The following is a 22,500-nucleotide window of genomic DNA, read 5'->3' as shown; positions in this document are numbered from 1 at the left end:
GATGGAGGGAAGGGGAGGGAGGGAGATGGAGGGAAGGGGAGGAGGGAGATGGAGGGAAGGGAGGGAGGGAGATGGAGGGAAGGGAGATGGAGGGAAGGGAAGGGGAGGGAGATGGAGGGAAGGGGAGGGGAGGGAGATGGAGGGAAGGGGAGGGGAGGGAGATGGAGGGAAGGGGAGGGAAGCGAGATGGACGGAAGGGGAGGGGAGATGGACGGAGGGGGAGATGGAGGGAGGGGGGAGGGAGGAGGAGTCAAATTATGTTTTTCCCCTTGGCGGCAGACATCCTCAGTACGCCACTCGTTGAACAGGCCAACTGTGAGCCATACATAACCCAACAATGTGTCATGGGCGAGAGGATGAGGAAATGAAGAGGGGAAGAGAATGGGAGGAGGAGGTGAGGAGAAGGGGGGAAGGAGAAGACGAGGAGAGTGGGGTACATCTTCGTCGATGAACCCCTTGACCAACGCGATAACCCGGACAAGCCTGTCTGTCAGTGTCATATCCCTGTCAGTGAGTGTCATATCTACCAAGTCGCCACACAGAGTTCGAAGTGTTTTGGAATTATTAGCAAGACAACGTGTTGAATATCCGTGAAAACACCTTGTTATTGCTTGGAGAGATATAAACCGTTCAGGTAGCGAATCCCAACGTGAGACGTTTCCCACACACTAAATAAATAAATAAATAAATAAATAAAACAAACAAACAACAAACAAATAAATAAATTAATAAATATCCCGAACGTATCCCACATAAATTCGAACCTGAGACGTTTCGCGGCTCCTTCTGTCTCTCACTGATACTTCCGGATGAAAAACTACGGTCGTACAAACAGGTTGTAATAAAAAGGGTTTTCAAAGCATCTGTGAACCACGTCGCGCTCAGAAAGGCGCCGCGAACACGTTGTTCTGAGGAAAAGAGCGGGAAAGGAATGACGTCACAACACCAAACCGTCCACTTCATGCGTTCGCTTCATTCCCTTTGCCAATTACCATGATTAATTAAAACACGTAAACAAACACCAATATATATTCAACAATCATTCTTCGAAAAGAAAAAAGAAAAAACATTTTAAAATTACAAAGTTGATTTTCTTCAGAGAACGGAGAGAGGAATTGATGGTAATGAAGGAATTAAATATTAAATTAAAATGTTTCACAATTATCCCGAATTCTCGGATCTCGTGACGACTGGAATCGTGTGAAGGAACCTTCGTCCTCTGAAGCCTGTAGGGCCCTCCAGCGGCCAATGAGGGACGGTGTGTGTGGGAAACCGAGAAAATGAAGGAAAAGTCTGTGCGCCACGGACGATGATCCACTGACGCTGGTTTTACTCTGTCCGACCGTCTCAGGTCGGACAAGGTGAAACGGGAGATCGCGGGTTCAATTGTCGAGCCGACTTGGGAGTTGGGTTGGGAGGTTGGGGCAGAAAATAATACAACTGAAGGGAGGGAAGGTCAGCATAGGGTGTAGAGTGGTGTGTAGAGGGTAGTGTAGTGTGTAGTGGGTAGTGTAGTGTGTAGAGGGTAGTGTAGTGTGTAGTGGGTAGTGTAGTGGGTAGTGTAGTGGGTAGTGTAGTGTGTAGTGTGTAGTGTAATGGGTAGTGTAGTGGGTAGTGTAGTGAGTAGTGTAGTGGGTAGTGTAGTAGTGGGTAGTGTAGTGTGTAGAGGGTAGTGTAGTGTGTAGAGGGTAGTGTAGTGTGTAGAGGGTAGTGTAGTGTGGAGGGTGTGGTATGGAGAGGGTAGTGTAGTGTGTAGAGGGTAGCGTAGTGTGTAGCGTGGTGTGTAGAGGGTAGTGTAGTGTGTAGAGTGTGGTGTGTAGAGGGTAGTGTAGAGGGTAGTGGGTAGTGTAGTGTGTAGAGGGTAGTGTAGTGTGTAGTGTGTAGTGTAGTGTGTAGTGTAGTGTATAGTGTAGTGTGTAGTGTGTAGTGTAGTGTGTAGTGTAGTGTGTAGTGTAATATGTAGTGGTAGTGTAGTGTGTAGAGGGTAGTGTAGTGTGTAGAGGGTAGTGTAGTGTGTAGAGGGTAGTGTAGTGTGTAGAGGGTAGTGTAGTGTGTAGGGTGTGGTATGTAGAGGGTAGTGTATAGTGTAGAGTGTAGTGTAGTGTGTAGTGTTGTGTGTAGAGCGTAGTGTAGTGTGTAGAGTGTAGTGTGTAGAGTGTAGTGTAGAGTGTAGTGTAGTGTGTATAGTGTAGTGTGTATAGTGTAGTGTATAGTGTAGTGTGTAGTGTATAGTGTAGTGTGTAGTGTATAGTGTAGTGTGTAGTGTATAGTGTAGTGTGTAGAGGCTAGTGTAGTGAGTAGAGGCTAGTGTAGTGTGTAGAGGGAAGTGTAGTGAGTAGAGGGTAGTGTAGTGTGTAGAGTGTGGGATGTAGAGGGAAGTGGCATGTGTAGAGGGTAGTGTAGTGTGTAGAGTGTGGTGTGTAGAGGGTAGTGTAGTGTGTAGAGTGTGGTGTGTAGAGGGTAGTGTAGTGTGTAGAGTGTGGTGTGTAGAGGGTAGTGTAGTGTGTAGAGGGTAGTGTAGTGTGTAGAGGGTAGTGTAGTGTGTAGGGTGTGGTGTGTAGAGGGTGGTGTGTAGAGGGTAGTGTAGTGTGTAGGGTGTGGTGTGTAGAGGGTAGTGTGTAGAGGGTAGTGTAGTGTGTAGGGTGTGGTGTGTAGAGGGTAGTGTGTAGAGGGTAGTGTAGTGTGTAGAGTGTGGTGTGGAGAGTATAGAGTGTATAATGTAGTGTGTAGAGTGTATAGTGTGGTGTGTAGAGTGTATAGTGTATGGTGTGTAGAGTGTGGTGTGTAGAGTGTGGAGTGTAGAGTGTATAGTGTGGTGTGTAGAGTGTATAGTGTGGTGTGTAGTGCGTAGAGTGTATAGTGTAGAGTAGTGTGGTGTGTAGAGTGTGTGGTAGGTGGTGTGTGGTGTGTATAGTGTGGTGTGTGGAGTGTATTGTGTGGTGTGTGGAGTGTATTGTGTGGTGTGTGGAGTGTGGTATGTAGTGTGGTGTGTAGTGCGTGGTGCATAGAGTGTGGTGTAAAGTGTAGTGTGTGGTGTGTAGAGTGTGGTGTGTGTGGTGTGTAGAGTGTGGTGTGTAGAGTGTGGTGTGTAGAGTGTGGTGTGTAGAGTGTGGTGTGTAGAGTGTGGTGTGTAGAGTGTGGTGTGTAGAGTGTGGTGTGTAGAGCGTGGAGGCAAAATTGGAGATTGCAAGAAGAGGAAGATAGTTGCAGGAGAAAGATGTCCGCATGGCTCCTGGGATGAGGGAAGAGCAGTCGGGTGGGGGGGGGGGGTTCTTGAATAAATCAGAAGGGCATGTGGAATGGCAAGAGTATTGATGATGGGAGATCTTAATTTGTCAGGGATAGATTGGGGGGTCCAGGAACAGGGAAAGGGCAGGGAAGATGAGGGTTTTTTTTTTTTTAGATGTAATCCAGGATTGCTTTTCAACCCAGTTTGTAGAACCACCGAGGAGGGGGGGGGGTGGTAGTGAGGGGTGCGGGATTAGATATCTACCCTGCATGAAGCGAAAAGTGGGGTTAAGCAATTGGTTCACTTCTGCTCTGTCCTGTCTACAAACGTCAGTTTATGATCGAGCAACAACTTAATTCCAATTGAATGAACTCTTGAACACGAATCAGAAAACAAACCTGGAGTTTAACAGTATTTTCATTCTGAATTGGTCTCGATCACCCATGCACAGAGAGGAGTGAGATGATTTTTAAGTGGTGAAGCTGTTTCAATATTTGGGTATATCCTTTGTTCAATCAGTCAGTGCAAAAATGAAGAAGAAGCACCTTTCAAAACCACAGTGTTTAATTCTATAGGGTTCTAAAGTGTAAATATAAAGGGTGATGCTCAAGGAACTCCATCTACACCTCACTATCCGAAAACATGGACCAACTTCTATCCTCTCATCCGAACTCTCTCTTCCTCATATGTGGTGACTTCAATTGTCATCATGCCAGTTGGCGAGGTGTGGGTACCTCTCTCACCTGTCAAGGCACTTCAGCAAAAGCTTTCTGTGACTCATTGTGACTGACTCAGTCAATTTCTCGACCCGGATCTCAACCAATGGTACTCCATCTCTTCTGGATCTGATTGACAAATTTCTCTGAAAATATCTGCTGTTCTTCCTCCACTCCAATCGGTTCTTCTGACCACGTCCTTGTCAAAGTGGACATCTCTCTGGCCATCAGAGAACCACCTCACCGCCGTCGAGTCTGGCATTTCACTCAAGCCGACTGGCAGGGTCTCCAAGCAGCTATCAAACTTATAAACTGGTCTCCCATCGCTACTTTCTCCAACATCAACTCATCCTGGGAATTCTTTCAAAGAAACTTGCTCTCCCTCATGCACAGATTTATCCCCTCTCGTCTTCAGTTGTCCTACCCTTCCTCCCGCCCATGGTTCACTGAAGCTTGTGGTGAGGCAGTTGTCCTGAAACAACTTGCCTTTGCCTCATGGAAAGCAAACCCAACTGAGGGTCATCTCAATTCCTTCCATAAAGCTCGGAACAAGTGTGTATCTACCCTCAGCAGAGCCAGAAAACATCTTTCTAAGCTCGTCTGAACTCTCAAACCTCCCTCCCTCGTCCAAATGCTGGTGGCGTCTAATCAAATCTGTGTCTGGTGTATGTTCCCCTCCATTACCTCAAACGGCTGCACTGCTGATACCGCACGTGAAAAGGCTGAATGCCGAAACTCGGTGTTTGCATCGAAATCTTGCGTCCGAAACCAATCGCTTTCTGTACCCACCTTACCCAGTCGCAACCAACTGTCCCTGGACTCTGTGTCCTTTTCTCCTGACAAGGTAGAGAGTTTACCATCAAACCTCGACTCAGATTCTGCAGCCGGTCCAGATGGCATCAGCCCACGTGCCTTATAAACCTGCTCCTCTGCTTTTGCTCACCCTCTCTGTTTTATTCACCCTCTCATTTGCTCAAGGTCATCTGCCATCTGCTTGGAAATCAGCAAACATTACTGCCCTGCACAAAAAAGGTGCAAAAACAGATCCCTGCAACTACAGACCAATCAGCCTTCTCTCAATCATCAGCAAGGTTATGGAATCCATCATCGCTTCAGACATTAAATCCTTCCTCTTCTCCAAAGGCTTGATTTCCGACCATCAATTTGGTTTCAGACCAGGTCACTCTACCCTGGATATGCTGCTTCTGCTCTCCCAACAATGGATGGAGGTCCTCAATGCGGACATCAGAGCAATATCCCTCGACATATCACGTGCTTTTGACACGGTCTGGCACCCTGCCCTGCTCACCAAACTCTCTTCCCATGGTATCCAAGGCCATCTCCACTCATGGCTCGCAGACTTCCTCTCCTGTCGCAGTCAACGTGTGGCCCTAAATGGAGTTCTCTCTTCCTTTCCAGGCTGGAGTTCCTCATCTGCCATCGAGTTCCTCATCTGCCGTTCACCACCACCTCTCATCATCCCCATCCAAATCCTCGATCTTTTTTTAACCCCCGTTAATCCACCCCAAACCCACCTTCAAATTCCCTGCTTTCCTTCCTGAAAGTCCCTGTAATGTCCATCTTGTACACCCCATGTTCCCCACCCCATCCCTCTCCCTTCCATAGATCTCCTAATGTCGCTGTTCCCTACTGTTGTGTCCTTCCCACTCCCACCCCTCTTGTCTCATGCCCCCCTTGATGTGCGTTTGCTTTCATACAAGCCTCGCCAAGGTAAAAAAAGGGTAATTATAAAGGGTAAATATAAAAGTAATTCCAAAGGGTGATTATAAAGGGTAATTCCAAAGGGTGATTATAAAGGGTAATTATTCTCATGCAGCATACGAACAAAGGAAAAGGGTTTCATATTGAAAGGAAGAAAACACTTCAATCACAGTTGATAGACATTTCCATGGTCTTGTAAATAAGAGTTTTGAGTTTATAAAAGACTATTTATAAGCAACTTGGGTTTATAATAACACTACTTGCAATAATAAGCAGTCGTGGAATTCACCATCGCAGATGACATCAAACCCTTCCATTTCTCCAACAGGCAGATATCAGACCATCAGCTCGACTTCAGACCTGGTCACTCCACCCTGCACATGCTACTTCTACGCATCCAACAATGGATGGCGGCCATCAATCTCTTACGTGAAATCAAGGCAATCGCCCTGGAAATATCTTGAGCATTTGACACAGCATCCAAAGCCAACTTCTCTCATGGAATATTGCCTTGCACTACCTTTGTCAGCACATTGTTCTTAATGGGATTCTCTCACCTCTTCTCCCTGTCAAGGCTGAAGTGCCCCAAGGCAGTGTCTTTGGTCCAGTTGCTCCTCATCTTCATCACTGATCTTTCCGATTCTTTAGAAAATCCTGCCTATGTATTTGCTGATGACCACCCTCTGCTGGAGCATCTTTCATTCTTCAGAGGCAAGCAGCAGTCTTTTCTCGCTCCACAGACCTTGATAGAATCAACCACAAGCTGGTCCAACACTTGGAAAGGTGACCGGCCAAACCATGTGGCCTCTGACATCATCAAACCTCCCCCCCTCCACCGCCCAATGGGTAGTGGATGATATATTTGAAGCTTCGCATCAATTGGTGAAACGGTTTCAAATAAATAATTTTTTTTTCAACATTTTCATTCAATCAAATATAGCTGTCAAACCATGTAAACTATGATGTCATGTTTATCAAACTATTACTCACGGCTTGCAGTTTTGTAAGCACCCACAAATAAATCACTAGCTGCAGTTATAAATGGCAGTTCATGGAATCAGTGAGCCATGAGAAATAGAGTTTGATACTAATGACATATTAGGATGGCATGGTCATTGGAACGAAGAGCATAGTCATTGGAACGGGCATCATTTGGTACCCGACATAACTGCTCACAGTTATAAAGCGGCAGTGCAAGTTATTATTATTATTCAATGCTGCTGCACAACTTGGTGCATGTGCTTTCTTTCCCCACCATATGGTTGGAATGACAGTGCCCCATAAACCAGGGAAAACCCCTCAACCACTATGGTATTCATGGCATAGCCTCACATGACCACCCCCCCCCCTTCCAAAACAATGCAGGTATACACAATACTGGTATTCATTTCAGACACCAGCTGGCTGTTTGTGCTTCCATGATCTACCTCCACACCAAATGACGTGCCCAACAAAAAGGCTAGATCTCACCATTTCAAATCCCAATTTAAGGAGGAGATGGGACCATACTCTGTGCAGAGCGTTGGTGCGGCTTAAGCAGTCTCCTTGGCTATTGGGCACAATCCTGGACGGATCGCCACTCCGACTCAGTATACCAGCATGCTGGCACTCATTTTGCCGACCTCGGAAGGATGACAGGCCGAGTTAACCCCACCTGGTATTAATTCAACAGCTGAACGGGATTTGAACTCAGGACCCTAGGATCCAAAGCCCGTTACCCTAACCATTAAGCTAACACCAGGCATGATTGAAGGAACACCTCATATCTGCTATATTTGTTCACCAGTCCAGATGAGATTGATGCAGTGTGTGTGTGGTCAAATATGGAAGGATCAGTTTAACATGGAAACTGAAATTCAAACACATGAATCACAATGTCCCTGGTTGAACAGCGACAAAGCAGGAGACTTCACTCCTTACATTATTCCGAAAGGGTCGAGGAAGCCAACCATCACAAGTTTGAGATTTTCTATTCCACAATTATTTTTTTTTCCTTTATAACTACAAAAGATGGGGGAAAATTTTTTTAAAAAATATAAAAAACCCATTTTCCATGACCAAGAATTGTTTATTCTGACCAAAATAAAACTTTTCCATAGTCGCTTGAAAATCCTTTCCAATTTGTAAAACAATTTTGCCAAGTTTACATATCCATTTCCCTATCAAACGTCTACGTTTCACATGAAAGACAATGAAGCGTAGAGACAAGTAGTTAGCACATTACAATTTAAAATTTATCAAGAGGTAGCAGGAAATTGTGCATTAACCATCGACAGCAAATTAACCAACTTGCATTCTCATCAAAATTAAACGAAAATAAATGCTGGTATGTAATACCTAATCTTAAACACCAACATCCAGTGAAAGTTCTAATCAGCAACTTATATTTAAAAAAAATTATAAAGTTATCACAAACCATCATAAGCCCCTTTGGAAGTTAACTGTAATGATTCTTGGGATGACCATCAGCTCAACAATTGCAAGAACACATATGCCTCAAAATAAGATTTTCAAACTAGCGTTCTTCAAAGACTGTATCGCAAGGAGTAATTGATTGCATAATTGGTGCATTTTTGGAAAAGTAAAATTTTCTCAAAAAAGAAAAAAAATCAAAGAAAACTAACCGGTAGCTTTGAGTAACTTTTACCAAAAATACCGTTGGCATAAAGAACGGTTGCTCACAAATGCCAAAGTTCACGTTTGCCAGAGCCGAACAGCAATGATGGAACGTGATACTATCTGTAGGAATAGCGACAGTAAAGGTGTAATGGAAACTTCAATTTAAATATGCACCTTTGCTTTTCTATAATGAGGATGGAAGTCGTCAGTCTTTAATCACAACCCAACGATTAATCACCAAACAGCATATGATAAGCCGGTCGCGATTCAATTAATCGTGCAGAAAGTTGGTACTGTCCTTCAAAACATGCCATTGCAATAAACACTTGACAAGGCTAATCCAGCAGTTTATTAACCAAAAGAAAACCGAGCTTTATACAAGTTTTTACACATGTATCAAACACCCTTATACTGCATAATTAGAACCAGCAACAATCGTTCCCTTCACACTTCATACGTAAATAAAATATAATTATCATTATGATATAGATATATTTTAAGAACTGGATGGTAACAGCATGAGTCCCATAGTGATGTGCAGCAGCATCAGTGTTGTATCTGAATGGAAACTTACACCCTCCAAAGTTAGAAGTACGTACAAAGAATGCACGAATTATGAGCAGCAAGGGCAGTGCAGGCTTCGGATTCAAATCATTAGAAAGCCGTTTTAGCGAAGGGCTCGCCATTTCATGGGCAGTGTCATTTTCGGTGCCGTGGTCCCAAAATGTTGGTTTGTCTTTGTAGTACATCAGGAACAGAAGAGAGATCCTCCAATCTTTGTGCTCTCCTTTCCTCCTCCGTGGCCCTCGTTTCTTTGTATTTCATCTTCACATCCCTATGGATAAAATTAGTGACAAAGATGAATACCTTGTGCAGAGTAAGAAAGTAAAAAAAAAAAAAATGTTACTTTTAGAATTGCAAAGATCATCGTGGCTCTGAAAACGCCATTTAAATAGAAAATAGTAACAAGACGAAAACAAATAGCACACTAAGATTTGAATGTTGTTCAGACTACAGTTTAACTTTTGGTGATTTGACTTTATGAACTCTCGTGTTAACTGGTTAATTCAAACTCACTTGCATAATGGTTCGTGTCAGCTCCAAGTTGGGTCGGGCAGTAGTTCGATTTTGATCATGGCCGAGTTTTTTTTTAATGAAAGGGTTTGGCTCATGTAGGAGCTAAACAAAAAAGAGCAGCAGGCCTACACACAATCTACAAATGGGCATACACGAGGAAAGGAGAAATAACACAAAAAGACAACCAACGGAATGGAATGGGAAAGAATCAGCACATGAAGAAGAGATCACAGGTGTGCATGGGTGAGCACAGTGCATTTGAAAGAATGAAGCAAGGAGGACAAACCAACAGAGTTAGGGTCCACAATCAAGAGAAGAGGATGAATGAATGCAGGCCTGGTCTTTTGGAGGTTGAGAAGGTGAGGGTTTCATGAGGAATGCGCATGCCTGAGAGTGGCTTGGAGAGGGCAGAGGTAGGAAAGAGCAAGAGGAGCAAGGCGAGGATGTAAGCTTGTATAAAATCGCCCATCAATTCGCTTCCAGTTGGAGAATGATAGTGCGAGGGAATTCACATCCTGTCTTGAGATACCAGTGGTGTGGAAGGCCTCACTTTCGACTTCCTCAAGAGTTGCAAGGTGGGAAACAGGTACACTAGTCTGGAGTGTGCAGTCATACTTCATGGAGCTCGGTAAAAAAAAAAACCTTTCTACATTGTGAAGAATACAGTGCAGCTTCAGAATGCCTTAACTCTCAGGAGAACAAGAATATGGCATATAGCCATTGATGCCAGTTTGGAGATATGATCCTCCCATAAAGGGTGACAGTAGATCATGAGGCGAAGGACTTCCAGGGACTGCCCCTCTTCCAGTGGTTATCTACAGAAATGGATAGAATATTTCGATTTGTGACCTTATGTGACTTGTGGCAACAGAGTGCAACTTGCCATCATTTGATGTAATGTTCCAAGTAGTTAACCAGCAGTTTATCTTGTGTAGGTATGATCAAAAGGATTCAGGAGCGGCACACACCTTTCACAAGAGTGATGTATTCTTCTACAAAAGGTTGAATCATCAGTAAATGTTTTTTTTTTTTAACAGAATCAGATACAGCATACAAATACATGTCCTAAGATGCTTCCTTGTGGGACCCCAATCTGAAGGAAAGGAAATAGGAAAGGACACCAAAGGCCACCCACTGTTTCAGCTCATACAAGGAATCAAACTATGACTTGAGCAGGGCCTGAGGCACTTCAGATGCCAAACTTCTGACTACTTTTGCAGCGTATCCATGTTTTACGAGATCACGGTCGACAAAGTGGTGTGGAGTAAGACCCCAGTGGTGGTGGTGGCAGCACAGAGATGGACCCTGGGGTGGTGGTGACAACAGCAGCTTACTAGACCCACCCCCTGCAGGGCAGCACCCTGAGAGCTTTCCCACTTTCCCACTCAGTCGTGTGAGGACCCCAGTTTGGACAAGAGGTGGCACCATTTTCTCCACCTGCATGGAGTGGTGCCATTTCCGCAGATCATGAGTGTTTTTCTGTTTTTTCACAGCAATTTATTATTATTATTATTTTGCTTTGCCCTCTGTTCACCTTCCTTCTCTTTGTTGAAGCAAGATCTGTAGCAATAGAGGGGGTTATTAGTTCGTGTTTTCTGTCCGTCCTGCATGGAGGCTCAAACTGTTTTGCACCTCTTGTGGGTTATATTCATTACTATGATTAATAAATTATTAGGCCAATTCATGCACCTGTCTTTTTGCTCTGCCATCTCAGTGGGAAAGCCAGATTAGAAAAAGCTGTTTTCAGACAAAAGTGGAGGCCACTTGATAATTTGTGCGAGTTATTTGAATCACCCAATAGGACCCCCTGCTTGGGCAGGCCAAACTATTGGAGCAAAATATTACCCACGTCAAGTAAGACACATATACGTTACAAAAGTAGTTCAGGAGTTTGGTATTTGAGGCCCCTCAGGTCGCAGGGGTTCATTAGGCTGATTTAGTCTTAAATCAAAATTTTGGAATTGTGAAATAAAAAAGTATTAAAAAGTAAATCAAGTTAACATTGAGAAGCGGAATCTGACTGTTTCTATCCAACTATTTTCGGAACATTGGACAAGTCGACTGTGCATATTTTGAAGGACAGTCTTCAAATTATTTATGCAATTTATTTCAAATTTCGAACACTTTTTTTAGATTTAAGTGGTAGAGAAGGCTTCCTCACTTGTGAGTGAGATAGAAGAGGAGGCCATGTCACCAGTGCTTCAGAAATAAGTAGCAGCACACCTGAGGATGATGGCCATGTTCCAAAGGAAGAAATGTAGAGGTAAGTAAGAACATGGAGGCTGGCTAGTCTGAATAAAGTGAGCCAGGCTGAACTAGTGGGAAGATGGATAAAATGGAAGTCAGCAAAAACTAACTGGCTTCGGGGCCTTGGCCTAACAGAGAGCAACAGACAGCAATGAAAACGAGCCAGGTCAGACCAGCAGCCAACAAGGATGAGCAGACACATACAATGGAGCTTAGGCAGGCCAAAGTGATTGGTAGAATCATGGAGGCCAGATAGATGGATGTAGTTGCAGGTCAGACATAACTCAAAAGGATTTGGGGTTGTGTTGAACCCCGAGACCCAAGAGTTTAAGTGAATGAAAGTCTGAGACAGTTGTTGAGAAAGTAGATAGGAGGGTTTGCAGAATGGTATTTTCAGAGACAGCGAGTATGTGGGATTTCTCAAAATTGAAAGACATGTTCTAAGTGTTTGACCAGAGGTGGGAGCAGAAGGGAAGTCACAGCCAGAGGTACTCCTGGGGTTTGGGAGGTGTAAGAGCAGTACAAAGTGAGAAATGGGGGGTTTTCATGCACAGTGCAACTCTGCTGCCAGGATGGGGGTTCAGCTTCATCATACTGGATGAGACAATAGCCAGGGAGACACTAAGGAGTCAGTGACATACAGTGAGAGGAAGGATTCTGTGAAACAGATGATATCCGGTTTATCATAAGTGGCCTGAATTGAGAGATCCGTAAGGTTGGAATGGAGGTCTCAGATGTTTGCGGTGAACAAGGTTAGAGATTGGGGAGGGGGGATTGAGATGGTGTAAGATGTGGGTGGGGGGGGAAGGCTTAGGAGGTATAAGTTGAGGCTATGGAGGGAGTGGGGGTGAGGAGGAGGATTGTGTGTGTGGGCAGCAGGAGAAGATTTGAATGTGTGGGGAAAGGTTTTATAGAGAGGTGAAGGGGAAACATTTAGGGGGTGGGGTGAGGGGAAAGCTTTGAGGGGGTTGGGTGGGGGTGGATTCTTTTCCTGATTCCACATTCCCAACTTTAACAGACAGAGAGAAAGATCATGGGATGGGAGATTTGAACGGTTGTTAAACAAACAGACAAACGCTGTGCTGTATAAGCAGGAGTGGGGAGGGGGTGAGGTTTGTGGATAAGGTGGAAAGCAGACAAAAACTTCAGAAAAACAATCCTTTTGAAGACGAAGAAATGTATCGTGGTGGAGAAGCAGAACGTGTGTATCATTTGTGAAGGAGAAACAAGGGTTGAAATGGATTCTTAAAATGATTTTTTTTGTTTTAAAGAACAATCATTTATTTCATGTAGATTCAGTTTGCAGAATAGAGAGGGAAGAGGTGGGGGGGGGGGGACAATGTAGAACCACGAGGTGGAGGAAATTCAATAGAAATTGGAATCGTTTTGAAGTGCTGTGCTGGCGATTTGTCCCCACCATATTTCCGCAGGGCGCTCAAGTGTCACCAACAACCCCCTTCTGGTAAAACTACCAAAATCACGAATTCACTGCTCACCTTCACTCTTTCATTCCTCTTTTTTCCTGCCTTTGGAATAAACTCCCTCACTATTCAATCCCATTCTTCCCTCCAGGCCTTCAAAACAGCTGTTCACCACCACCTCTTCTCGTCCCCCATCCAAATCCTCGATCTTTTATACCCCCGTTAATCCACCACAAACACACCTCCTTCAAAATTCCCTGCTTTCCTTCCTGAAAGTCCCTGTGGTGTCCATCTTGTATACCCCGTGTTCCCCGCCCCATCCCTCTCCCTTCCACAGATCTCGTAATGTCTCTGTTCCCCACTGTTTTGTCCTTCCCACTCCCTCCCCTCTTGTCTCATGCCCCCCCTCCCTCCCCTCCCTTGCTGTGCATTGTGTGTTCGCTCTCATACGAGCCTCAACAAGGTATACAAAAAAAAATAAAAAAATAGAAGTGAAATATAAATTGAAATCAAATATACATTCAAACTAGGAGAGGAAAATGAAAGAAGATAAGATAATATTGAGGAAAGAAATAAGATACCCAGGAGTGGTAATAAAACCAGCGCTAAAGTTAAAAGCAGGGTGCACTTTCTATGAGTGAAGACTTGAAAAAGGGCGTTTTGGGCTCGACAATACAATACGAATTTTTTCCTCATTGTTTTCACCCTTTAGTCAGTCCACCCTTTGTATTCATTAACTGTGGCCCATACCAGCTAACTTTTGCTGCTCAGTGCTCAGTGCTCAGTGTTATGTTTTTTTCGAGCAGATAATTTTCTTGAGCCCGAGTGTACACCAGTGAAAGATAAATATTTGGTCATGGAGTTGTTCTCATTCTACTGGTATTTCTTATTTTCTTGACCACTGTATTTTGGTCTGTTCAACCGTTGATGTCCAAATTAGAATTTCTGTTATGATCGATTGTTATTTTGGCATATCTTTATTGCCATATGTATTGAATATGCCTGGTGTTGGCTTATTGGTTAGGGTGGTGGGCTTGGGATCCTAGGATCCTGAATTCAAATCCTGCTTGGCTGTTGAATGAATATCAGGTGGGGTTGACTCAGCCTGTCATCCTTCCGAGGTCGGAAAAAATGAGTACCAGCTTGCTGGGATGACTGAGCCATTCGAGTATCCTGCGTCGGAGCGGCGACCCATCCAGGATTGTGCCCAAAATAGCCCAGGAGACTGCTTCGGCAGCACCAATGTTCTGTTCAGAGTATGGTCCCAATGGATTTGGATTTGGATGTATTGAATTGTCACGAAGTGATTTATAATGATTTGTGTCAAAGGAGTTGATAAAATGGACAGTCAAGTTAAATTTATTGGCCGCCAGGAATGGAAGGCAGGGACGTCCGCCTTCACTTCCGTCGAGACAGGTTGTGTCAGGACGGTACATTGTGGAGCGCATGTTGCTGCCCCTTTTCTTGTGTTGTATTCCTTTCAAACCAAAATATTCACTTTAAAATAAAGAAGTGAAGGATAATATAATTATAGTCATAGTCAAGGATAATTGATAATAAGTCAATAATATTTTTCTGCAGCATTTTTATGGGCAATTATTATTTTACTGCAAGTTAAGTCAGCAAGGTCATTTACATGTTTCACCAAGCGATTCAAACCTCTTTCAAACATTATCTGAACTTACTGGAAGAAACTGTTATATGCTTTGCAGTTTAGCATGCCGTTTTTCCATTCGTCAATTTTCGTCCTATATCCTCCTGGGAAAGTAAATGTCGATAACCCATTGATCGGCTCGATCTGGATCCAGACTTCCAAAATCTAATCAGCTTGTTCTTGTCACCGAGTTGTTCGGTTGTCTAACTAATCCACCAAGTTTGGTCCAAATCAATACATAACTTTTTGAGATATCGTGTTATATATTGTTTTTAGCCCCATCACTCAATAGTGAAGAATTGCATTTTTTTTTCTTAAAAACTTAAAATTTTATCAGATCCAGATCTTCACCAGTATTGAATCAATTCACCCTTGTCACACATCCAACCTCTCCACCAAATTTCGTCCGAATCCATCCACAACCTTGAGATATTCTGTTTACAGACAGATAGACAGGCAGGGGTGAAAACAACCTCCGTCCACCTTCAATGGCAGAGGTAACAATCCATTTCTGTTTATTTCTTGAAAACCTATCTTTTGTGTCATTCACACCAATTTGTGCATTTTTGTCTCCAGAAACCAATTAAGTTATGTTGGATATTTCTTTAATTATTCCTGTTCGTTCCTTATAGAATTTGAAAGACACCTGAGCAACTCCGGAATTGGTTGGAATATAAATATATATATATATATATATATATATATATATATATATATATATATATATATATATATATATATATAGAATATATATTTTACTGTTGTTTGAGGGTTTCCATGGAAAGTGGCAACAATCATCCTGGAGTTGGCAGATTCAACATTGTTTAAAGCCTTGTATGCACAAAAACTTGAAAGAAAACAAACTCTTCCAAGTGAAGAATAATTTGCGTTTTTATCTACAGATGTTGCCAATAACAATGACCCATTTCCTATATGGTTGTGCTTAATCATTATATCTTCATTATATATTCTAGGTTCTTGAATGCAGATAATATTGTCGTGTTCAGGCTGATTAACACCAGCCTGGACGGATAGCCAAACGGTTTTAACACAGGGGCGAACAGACAAAATTATTGGTGGTTACGACGCATGCGGGATGGAAGCAGAGAAGGCGCTTTAACAGAACAGAAGTACGCGGGTTTATCCTCGAACCCACAACGAATAAACAAATACAAAGAAATTTGACACCAATGATTTAATAAACACAAATCAAAAGGGTGATAATGAAAATAATTCAAAGCAATAACAATGGTAATAAAAATGATGATTATAAATGCATCGAAATACAAACTTACCTAATAAAAAAGCGCCAAATTGTCCAGATAAAGATTCCAAGCAGGCTGCAGATCCAGAACTGGGTCACGTAGAAGGGCAGGGGTAGTGTTAAAGTGTATGGGTCATACTTTACCACAATTAGAAACTCGGTGACAATGACGGCAGCCACCATCCATGCCTGCTGCCCAAGTTTATTGGCAAAATGCCTGCGTGAAAAGAATCGATGTTAGAAGTGGAAGATCTCCCTCATCCAAAATAAAAGAAGTGGTGTTTATAAAGATCCAAAACTGTATAATAAATTTGCAAAGAACATCCACAATCATACTACATACAATTAAAAAAGTGTGTGTGTGTGTGTGTGTGTGTGTGTGTGTGTGTGTGTGTGTGTGTGTGTGTGTGTGTGTGTGTGTGTGTGTGTGTGTGTGTGTGTGTGTGTGTGTGTCGGTTTGGGTGTGTGTGTATAGTGTTTGACTTGTATGCACTCCTGAGCCACTGGCCAGAACGACATGAAGAAACTGGCGGTTGTACTCGAGGGAAGGGGAGGAGGTTGGACGAGGTGGTTTTAGGCAGTAAAAAAAATAATAGTCCTGGGGAAATTATCGACCAAAATAGGGATAGAAAAGACAAAAAAATTGGTTTACATTCTCTTTTACAATGGTTTATACAAGGAAGATGATCACAATACCCATGTTTTTTTTGGGGGGGGGGGGGGTGGGAAATTATCCTGTCCGTAAGAATGAGTTATTTCCTGGTAATCCCTTAAACAGCTGCTGGCCATACATGTTGTCAAACATACAAATGGGTGCATTCCAAAAATTTGTTTCACCTGTTTATCATACATGTTCTACTCATCATGCTGTCATCTCTGACACCTGGGTATCACCAACATCAAACATGTATAAAAGCTCTGTGGTATAAACCACTGTAAAAGAGAACATTGACCAATAACAGAATGAGAAGGCATGAAGATAATCAGAGAGAAGATAAAAAAACAAAAACTGAAAGCATAACAAAAAAAACCCACCGCTCATTCATGAAGTCGTACACTTCCCGCAATGCGACACCTCCCGCATTCACAAAGAAGAGAAGGCGTAAGAGCACCAGATAATGTTCAGGGGGCATCCAGAGAACAAATTTCAAGTAGAATGTGTTCAACTCAGCAAGCAGGAACTGCAGGAAGGTGAATATATAGAGCAGGCAAGGATAAGCGGTTCTTCAGCACCCAAAATTAAAATGCATGACCATGTTCCTTTTGCATCAAAAAGATTGCTTTTGCAAATAGCAAGTCACATGTACGTATGACCAAACCATTTTTACACCCCCAAGATTCCAGAAGTTACCACATTTCTTTTTGATCTTCAAGTTTGCTTCCCCATAGGCTAAAATGAAATAAAATACGTTAAAAATAGGGGTCAGAAGATTATTAGGTGGGGAAGTGTGGGGGCAACGCCGTCGTCGAGTACAAGGAGAGGATGAGGGCCAGGGATAAGCAACTTGGTGAAGAAGTGGAAGGTTTGGAGGAGGAGTGTAAGAAGTATAGAGAGGCATTTAGGGGAATTGCAGAAGTTTTGTGTGGAAGGATGTCAGGAAAGGATGCATTGTTGAGGGATAGAAACCAGGTATGGTGGATGGAGAAAGTAGTGAAGGCAGTTTGGAAGAGGATAGAGAATATCAAGGATAGAGCGAGTCAACCGGATGCAGAGTTGTTGCACCTGTATGGGCAAAATAAGAAAGCAGCAAGGAGAGCGGTGGATAAGGTGAGGAATGATATGGAAGAGGAAGTGTACAACAAGTGGGAGGAGGATGGTGGGAAGAAGATGATCAATAAATTGGCTCGTGACAGAGATGAAGATAGTAAGGACATGAAAGTGTATGTGTGGGGGGGGATTTATTAAGGATGGTGGGAGGAGGCTAGTGACAGAGAGGGAAGCAGTATTGACGGTGTGGGAAGGATATTCCAAGGAACTGTTCAACCGGGGAGGGAGCAGCGGCGAGATGGAGCTGCCGTGCTATGTCGAGTGGAAAGTGGAGTTGGTGGAGATCACAGAGGAGGAGGTGTGGACAGCATTGAAGAGGATGAAGAAGGGAAGAACGCCAGGCATTCATGAGGTGTGTACAGAGACAATAATTGCAGCTCGAGAAGTTGGAGTCAGTTTGTATGAGGAAGCTGTTGAATGAATGTATGAAAGAGGTTCAATTCCAGAGGATTGGAGGACAGAGTTAATTGTGCCGAAATGGAAGGGGAAGGGTGATGTTCAATATCCAGGGAAGTATAGGGGCATTACGCTCATAAGTCATGTCATGAAGATGATTGAGAGGATTCTGGATAGGAGGATAAGGGAGAGTGTTGAGATGGAGATCGAAGAGCAGCACGGGTTTAGAAAGGGTAGGGGGATGATGGATGGGATGTTCATGCTGAGACAGCTGGTGGAGAAAAGGTTGGAGGTGCAAGGTGAGATGCCATTGGGATTTGTGGACCAAGAGAAGACCTACGACACTGTCCCGAGAGAGATGGTGACGGCGACACTGAGATGGATGGGAGTGCCAGAAAAAGAAGTTAGGTTGGTGGAAAGGATGGACAAGGCAAGGAAGGGAAGAGTTTTGCTTGGTCCTTGGATGTCTGAGGAGTTCACTGTGAACATTAGTTTGAGGCAGGGAAACTCTCTCAGCCCACTCATGTTTATCATGGTGATGGAGCTGGTAAGCAGGAAGGTAAACACGAGGGGTGTTCTGGGGAGGATGTTGTATGCGGACAATCTGGATGTTTTGGTGGAGAGTGGGCAGGGGATGCAGGAAGTAGTGGGTAAGTGGAAGGAGGCATTTTGGAAGCGTGGGCTGAAGAGGAGTATGGAGAAGACCGAGGTGATGTGAGTTGGGCAGCAGAGAAAATAAATGAATATCAGGTTCGAGGGGAAGGAGATCAGACAGGGAAATAGGTTTGAATATCTGAGGGAAACAGTGACCGGGGATGTTAAGTCCGAGGCAGAGGTGCAGAGGAGGATTCAGGTGGGTGCGAATATGTGGAGGAGGGTGAAGGCATTAATGGCAGATAGAAAGATGTCAATTAAATTGAAAGGGAAGGTTCTGATGTGTACAATACCGGCCTACTTTTATGGTCTGGAGACGGTGGCACTGACAGAGAGAACAACAGAGGCTGCAGGTTTGCGAGAACAACTGGGTCAGGAGGATTGTGAGGGTGAAGAGGGTGGATAGGAGAAGGATGGATGAACTGAGGGAGGAGATTGGTGTGCAGATGAGTTTGAAGGGGAGATTGGTAAAATGCCAGCTGAGATGGGCTGGACACTTGGAGCAGATGGGGGAAGAGAGAATGGCAAAGGGCAGATAGGTTGAGTGAGCAAGGAAAGAGTAGGTTGAGGTAGACCGTGGCTGAGATGGGAGGATTGTGTGAGGAGGGATGTCAGTAAGTGGAGGAGTATCATGGTTAAGGCAGGGCAGAAGCTTGGTGCCATTGGACCTCACTCCTTATAAAGGGAAAAGGAGGAGAAAAACAAGACAGTGTACAAAGCACATATCCACTTGGGTGTACGTTTGTTAGCAAATTAAGTTAAAAGTAGGCCATCCATGAAGCAAACGGATTTAGTGTCACCGTTCCCATCTCGACTGGTACAGCGGCTGTGGTGTGGGACCGTAAACAACACAATATGATTGTGCCATTTCCACTTTGTATTGTTGTTAGAAGAACATGCACCATTAAGCAACAAACGTGACTTAGTGAATTTACAAATGAAATATGACTTGCATTTCACAGGCAATCATGAATCATTTCACAGCCTTCTCCTCCCCCTCCCAGCCCCCCCCCAAAAAACAAGCAATCGCTGCTCATATAGAAAATGTCATCCAATGAATAAAAATAGATTCAATATCATCACAAGGTTGAGTGCTCAAGGTTCTTGCAGTTATATTCTAGTGGACAAGCTCAACCTCCTAAAATTAAAAAAAACTCAAAAACAGGCCTATGTCACCCTCTTATTCAAGATCTTTCTGACAATATATGGATCATCCATGCACAAACAGTCAATATGAAATTGGCTGACAGATAATGCACACGCACAACTTTGGGCAGCAGTTTACATCATTCCAAAGCTCGAGCTCGTAATGCAGTGAGCTCTGATGGCCGAACCGATAAAAAAAAACTCTTCTCCCAACCTCCCAAATGGCTTAGTTTACACCGTTTTCTGCATTATATTGCTCGACAGACAGACAGACAGAAACACACAGGTAGCATATGCTGTTTACCATAAATATGAGACCACAGACAGCGAACCAACGCTCAAGGCTGGAGGCAGGTTTCCACTCAAATCGCACCCAGCTGTATGGAGTGAACTGGAAGACAATACGCTTCATTTTCCCCCTGCAAAAAAAAAAAAGGAGTTATAATAATAATCAATCATGAGGCATTCATTGGCAAACCAGTGAAAAAGTGCATATAGCACGAGTCCTTTAACATCGTAATCTTACTTACAAAGGCCAAAATGGATCAACCAGACAATAAAAAAATGTCACCCGCAGGGTGACCCGTATCTTGCCAAAAGGTGACCACGTGTGACTTCTTTAAGGTCACACTGAGGTGAACAGAGCTGCTATCCACCAGGAGCGACTCCTTGAGGAATATCTGCCTACGAGAGATTCCGATGAGAATCGTTCTACATAGTAACCATGAAAAATATGCGTTTTCCTCATAACGTCACCAAATGACGTCATAATGTCTCAAGCTTGACATATCGAGAAAGCACTCATCGAGGTGTTCAATTTGAGGTTCTACACGATATGGTTCCTAAAACTTGAAAATTTGACCTTGGGGTCAAATATGTTTGACCTGAGGCGCTAACCATGAAGGTCAAGGCCAATCGCCACCAAAAATTAATCAGCTGAGCGTCAGACCATGAACTATATTCCCATGAAGTTTGAAGACGATCCGATCAAAATTACTCAAAAAATAAGGGTTTCGTCGACCCCTGATTTGTGACAAAGTGACCTTGACCTTTGACCTTGACCTTCAAAATTTTGTGCACTGAAAGGGACCTCTATAGGCCTCTGATATGCGAAGTTACAAAAATTTCCAATGATAACTATGCTCTGCAGAATTTTTAATATGTGATTACAGACAAACAAACAAACAAACAAACAAACAAACAAACAAAAAAAAAACATACAAGCTGACTAACATGTCTTGCAAAAACTTCGTTTTGGCAAGATAATAAATCACACTGCCCAAGTGATGTTTCAGGTCATTTCAAAGTAGCAAACAATCAATGTGAATGGCAATGTCTCAAGACCTCCCCAGAGGAAAGGAAATAATTTTTAGCACAGTATACAAGTAATTGTAAAAAGCAGTAATTTTATCCAAAAGTGCGAACACCACAACGCATCATCAAGAGAGCAGGTGATTATAGGAATAAACACCTACAATTTAACACAAAAGATGAGTACATGATCCTGCAGAAAGTAATTCAATTGGGAAAACTTGGCTCCATAATAGAATGAGAACATCGTTTTTACCTCCACCACCAAAAGTGGATGGAGGTTATGTTTTCACCTCTGTTTGTTCATTTGTGAACAAAATATCTCAAAAAGTTGAGGACGGACAAGGCTGAAATTTGGTGGAGAGCTTGGGAATGTGACAAAGATGAAATGATTCGATATTGGTGAAGATCCCAAACCGGATCTGGATCTGAGAATTTTTTAAAGTGATTCTTCACTATTGGGAGATGAGGCCAACAACGACATATAGCAGGATATCTCAAAAGGTTGCGGACGGATTTGGATGAAACTTGGTGGGCAGGTTGGGAAAACAAGGAAGAACTGATTCGATTTTGGTGAAGAACAGAATCTGGATCAGGATCTGAGAATTTTTTAAAGTGGTTTTTCACCATTAGTCTGGCAGCCATTGGCTAAAGTGTGTTTTGGAGAACATACACAATTTTATTGCAGATTCTGGTAACATGGACTATACTAAACTCAAATCCGAGTGATGCCACTTTGTCACACTTGAGCAATTTTTTTTAGGAGCAAAATTCAAAAATGGCCACCATCAAAACAGTGTTTTGGCCATAACTCAGCCAAAAATCGAGATATGAACCCGATTTCAGTGGCAAACCCTATGTTTTGGGGTCAAGGAATACACTGATATGTTTAAATAAACCATATCATCCATATAAATAGTCCATATTGCAATATTGGTATATCAGATACCGAAGAAATACCCGCCCAGAAACAATCAGATGCAAGAGACAGACAGAACCTACGAGAAAGATTGGCCACATGTATTGACCCTCCACAACCAGAGAATCACCCGGATGGGCTTGTGAACATTGTAACTGGAAGAATGAGTCCAAACATTGTCAACGCTGACATTTCTGTTGGCATAGGAGTAAAGCAGATGAAGGAGTATGAGGAGCAATGGCCAGACAGTTTCAACAAGCCGCTCAGCAAACAAGTAGTCACGATGGCAGTGTCCCGAAAGCAGATAAAGGTCGGACAAACACCTGTATATGACACGGGGCTCATATATTCAAGAGT

The 22,500-nt window shown here is 43.3% G+C and overlaps 2 protein-coding genes and 1 pseudogene across 18 annotated transcripts in view; all 3 read right to left on the bottom strand.

The window, feature by feature from the left end:
• CCDC73 (coiled-coil domain containing 73) overlaps positions 1–952 on the bottom strand; it is a 142,853-nt gene extending 141,901 nt beyond the window's left edge. For 6 of the 16 annotated variants that reach the window (XM_085884130.1, XM_085884123.1, XM_085884126.1 and 3 more), the window contains exon 1: positions 765–950. The gene's annotated coding sequence lies outside the window, so the exon portion shown is untranslated. Of the gene's footprint in view, positions 1–764 lie in introns of all 16 variants that reach the window. The other 10 variants (XM_085884119.1, XM_085884120.1, XM_085884118.1 and 7 more) reach the window with 5 other exon arrangements.
• A 430-nt stretch (positions 953–1,382) lies between these two features.
• Positions 1,383–2,385, bottom strand: LOC147024327 (uncharacterized; annotated as a pseudogene).
• Positions 2,386–7,714: 5,329 nt separating this feature from the next.
• The window catches only part of PTDSS2 (phosphatidylserine synthase 2), a 94,748-nt gene continuing 79,962 nt past the window's right edge, over positions 7,715–22,500 (bottom strand). For both annotated transcript variants that reach the window (XM_085884100.1, XM_085884099.1), the window contains 4 exons: positions 20,218–20,332; positions 16,985–17,130; positions 15,981–16,166; positions 7,715–9,121 (listed from right to left, as the gene is read on the bottom strand). In XM_085884100.1, coding sequence (XP_085740226.1) covers positions 8,986–9,121; positions 15,981–16,166; positions 16,985–17,130; positions 20,218–20,332 — 583 coding nt within the window. In that variant the 3' untranslated portion in view covers positions 7,715–8,985. The remainder of the gene's footprint in view (positions 9,122–15,980; positions 16,167–16,984; positions 17,131–20,217; positions 20,333–22,500) is intronic.

The sequence above is a fragment of the Eptatretus burgeri genome, chromosome 6, assembly GCF_056783735.1.
Source record: "Eptatretus burgeri isolate ZD-2024b chromosome 6, Ebu_testis_v1, whole genome shotgun sequence".
In the NCBI taxonomy this organism is placed as follows: Eukaryota; Metazoa; Chordata; class Myxini; order Myxiniformes; family Myxinidae; genus Eptatretus; species Eptatretus burgeri.
This window is presented reverse-complemented; position numbering and strand designations above follow the sequence as displayed.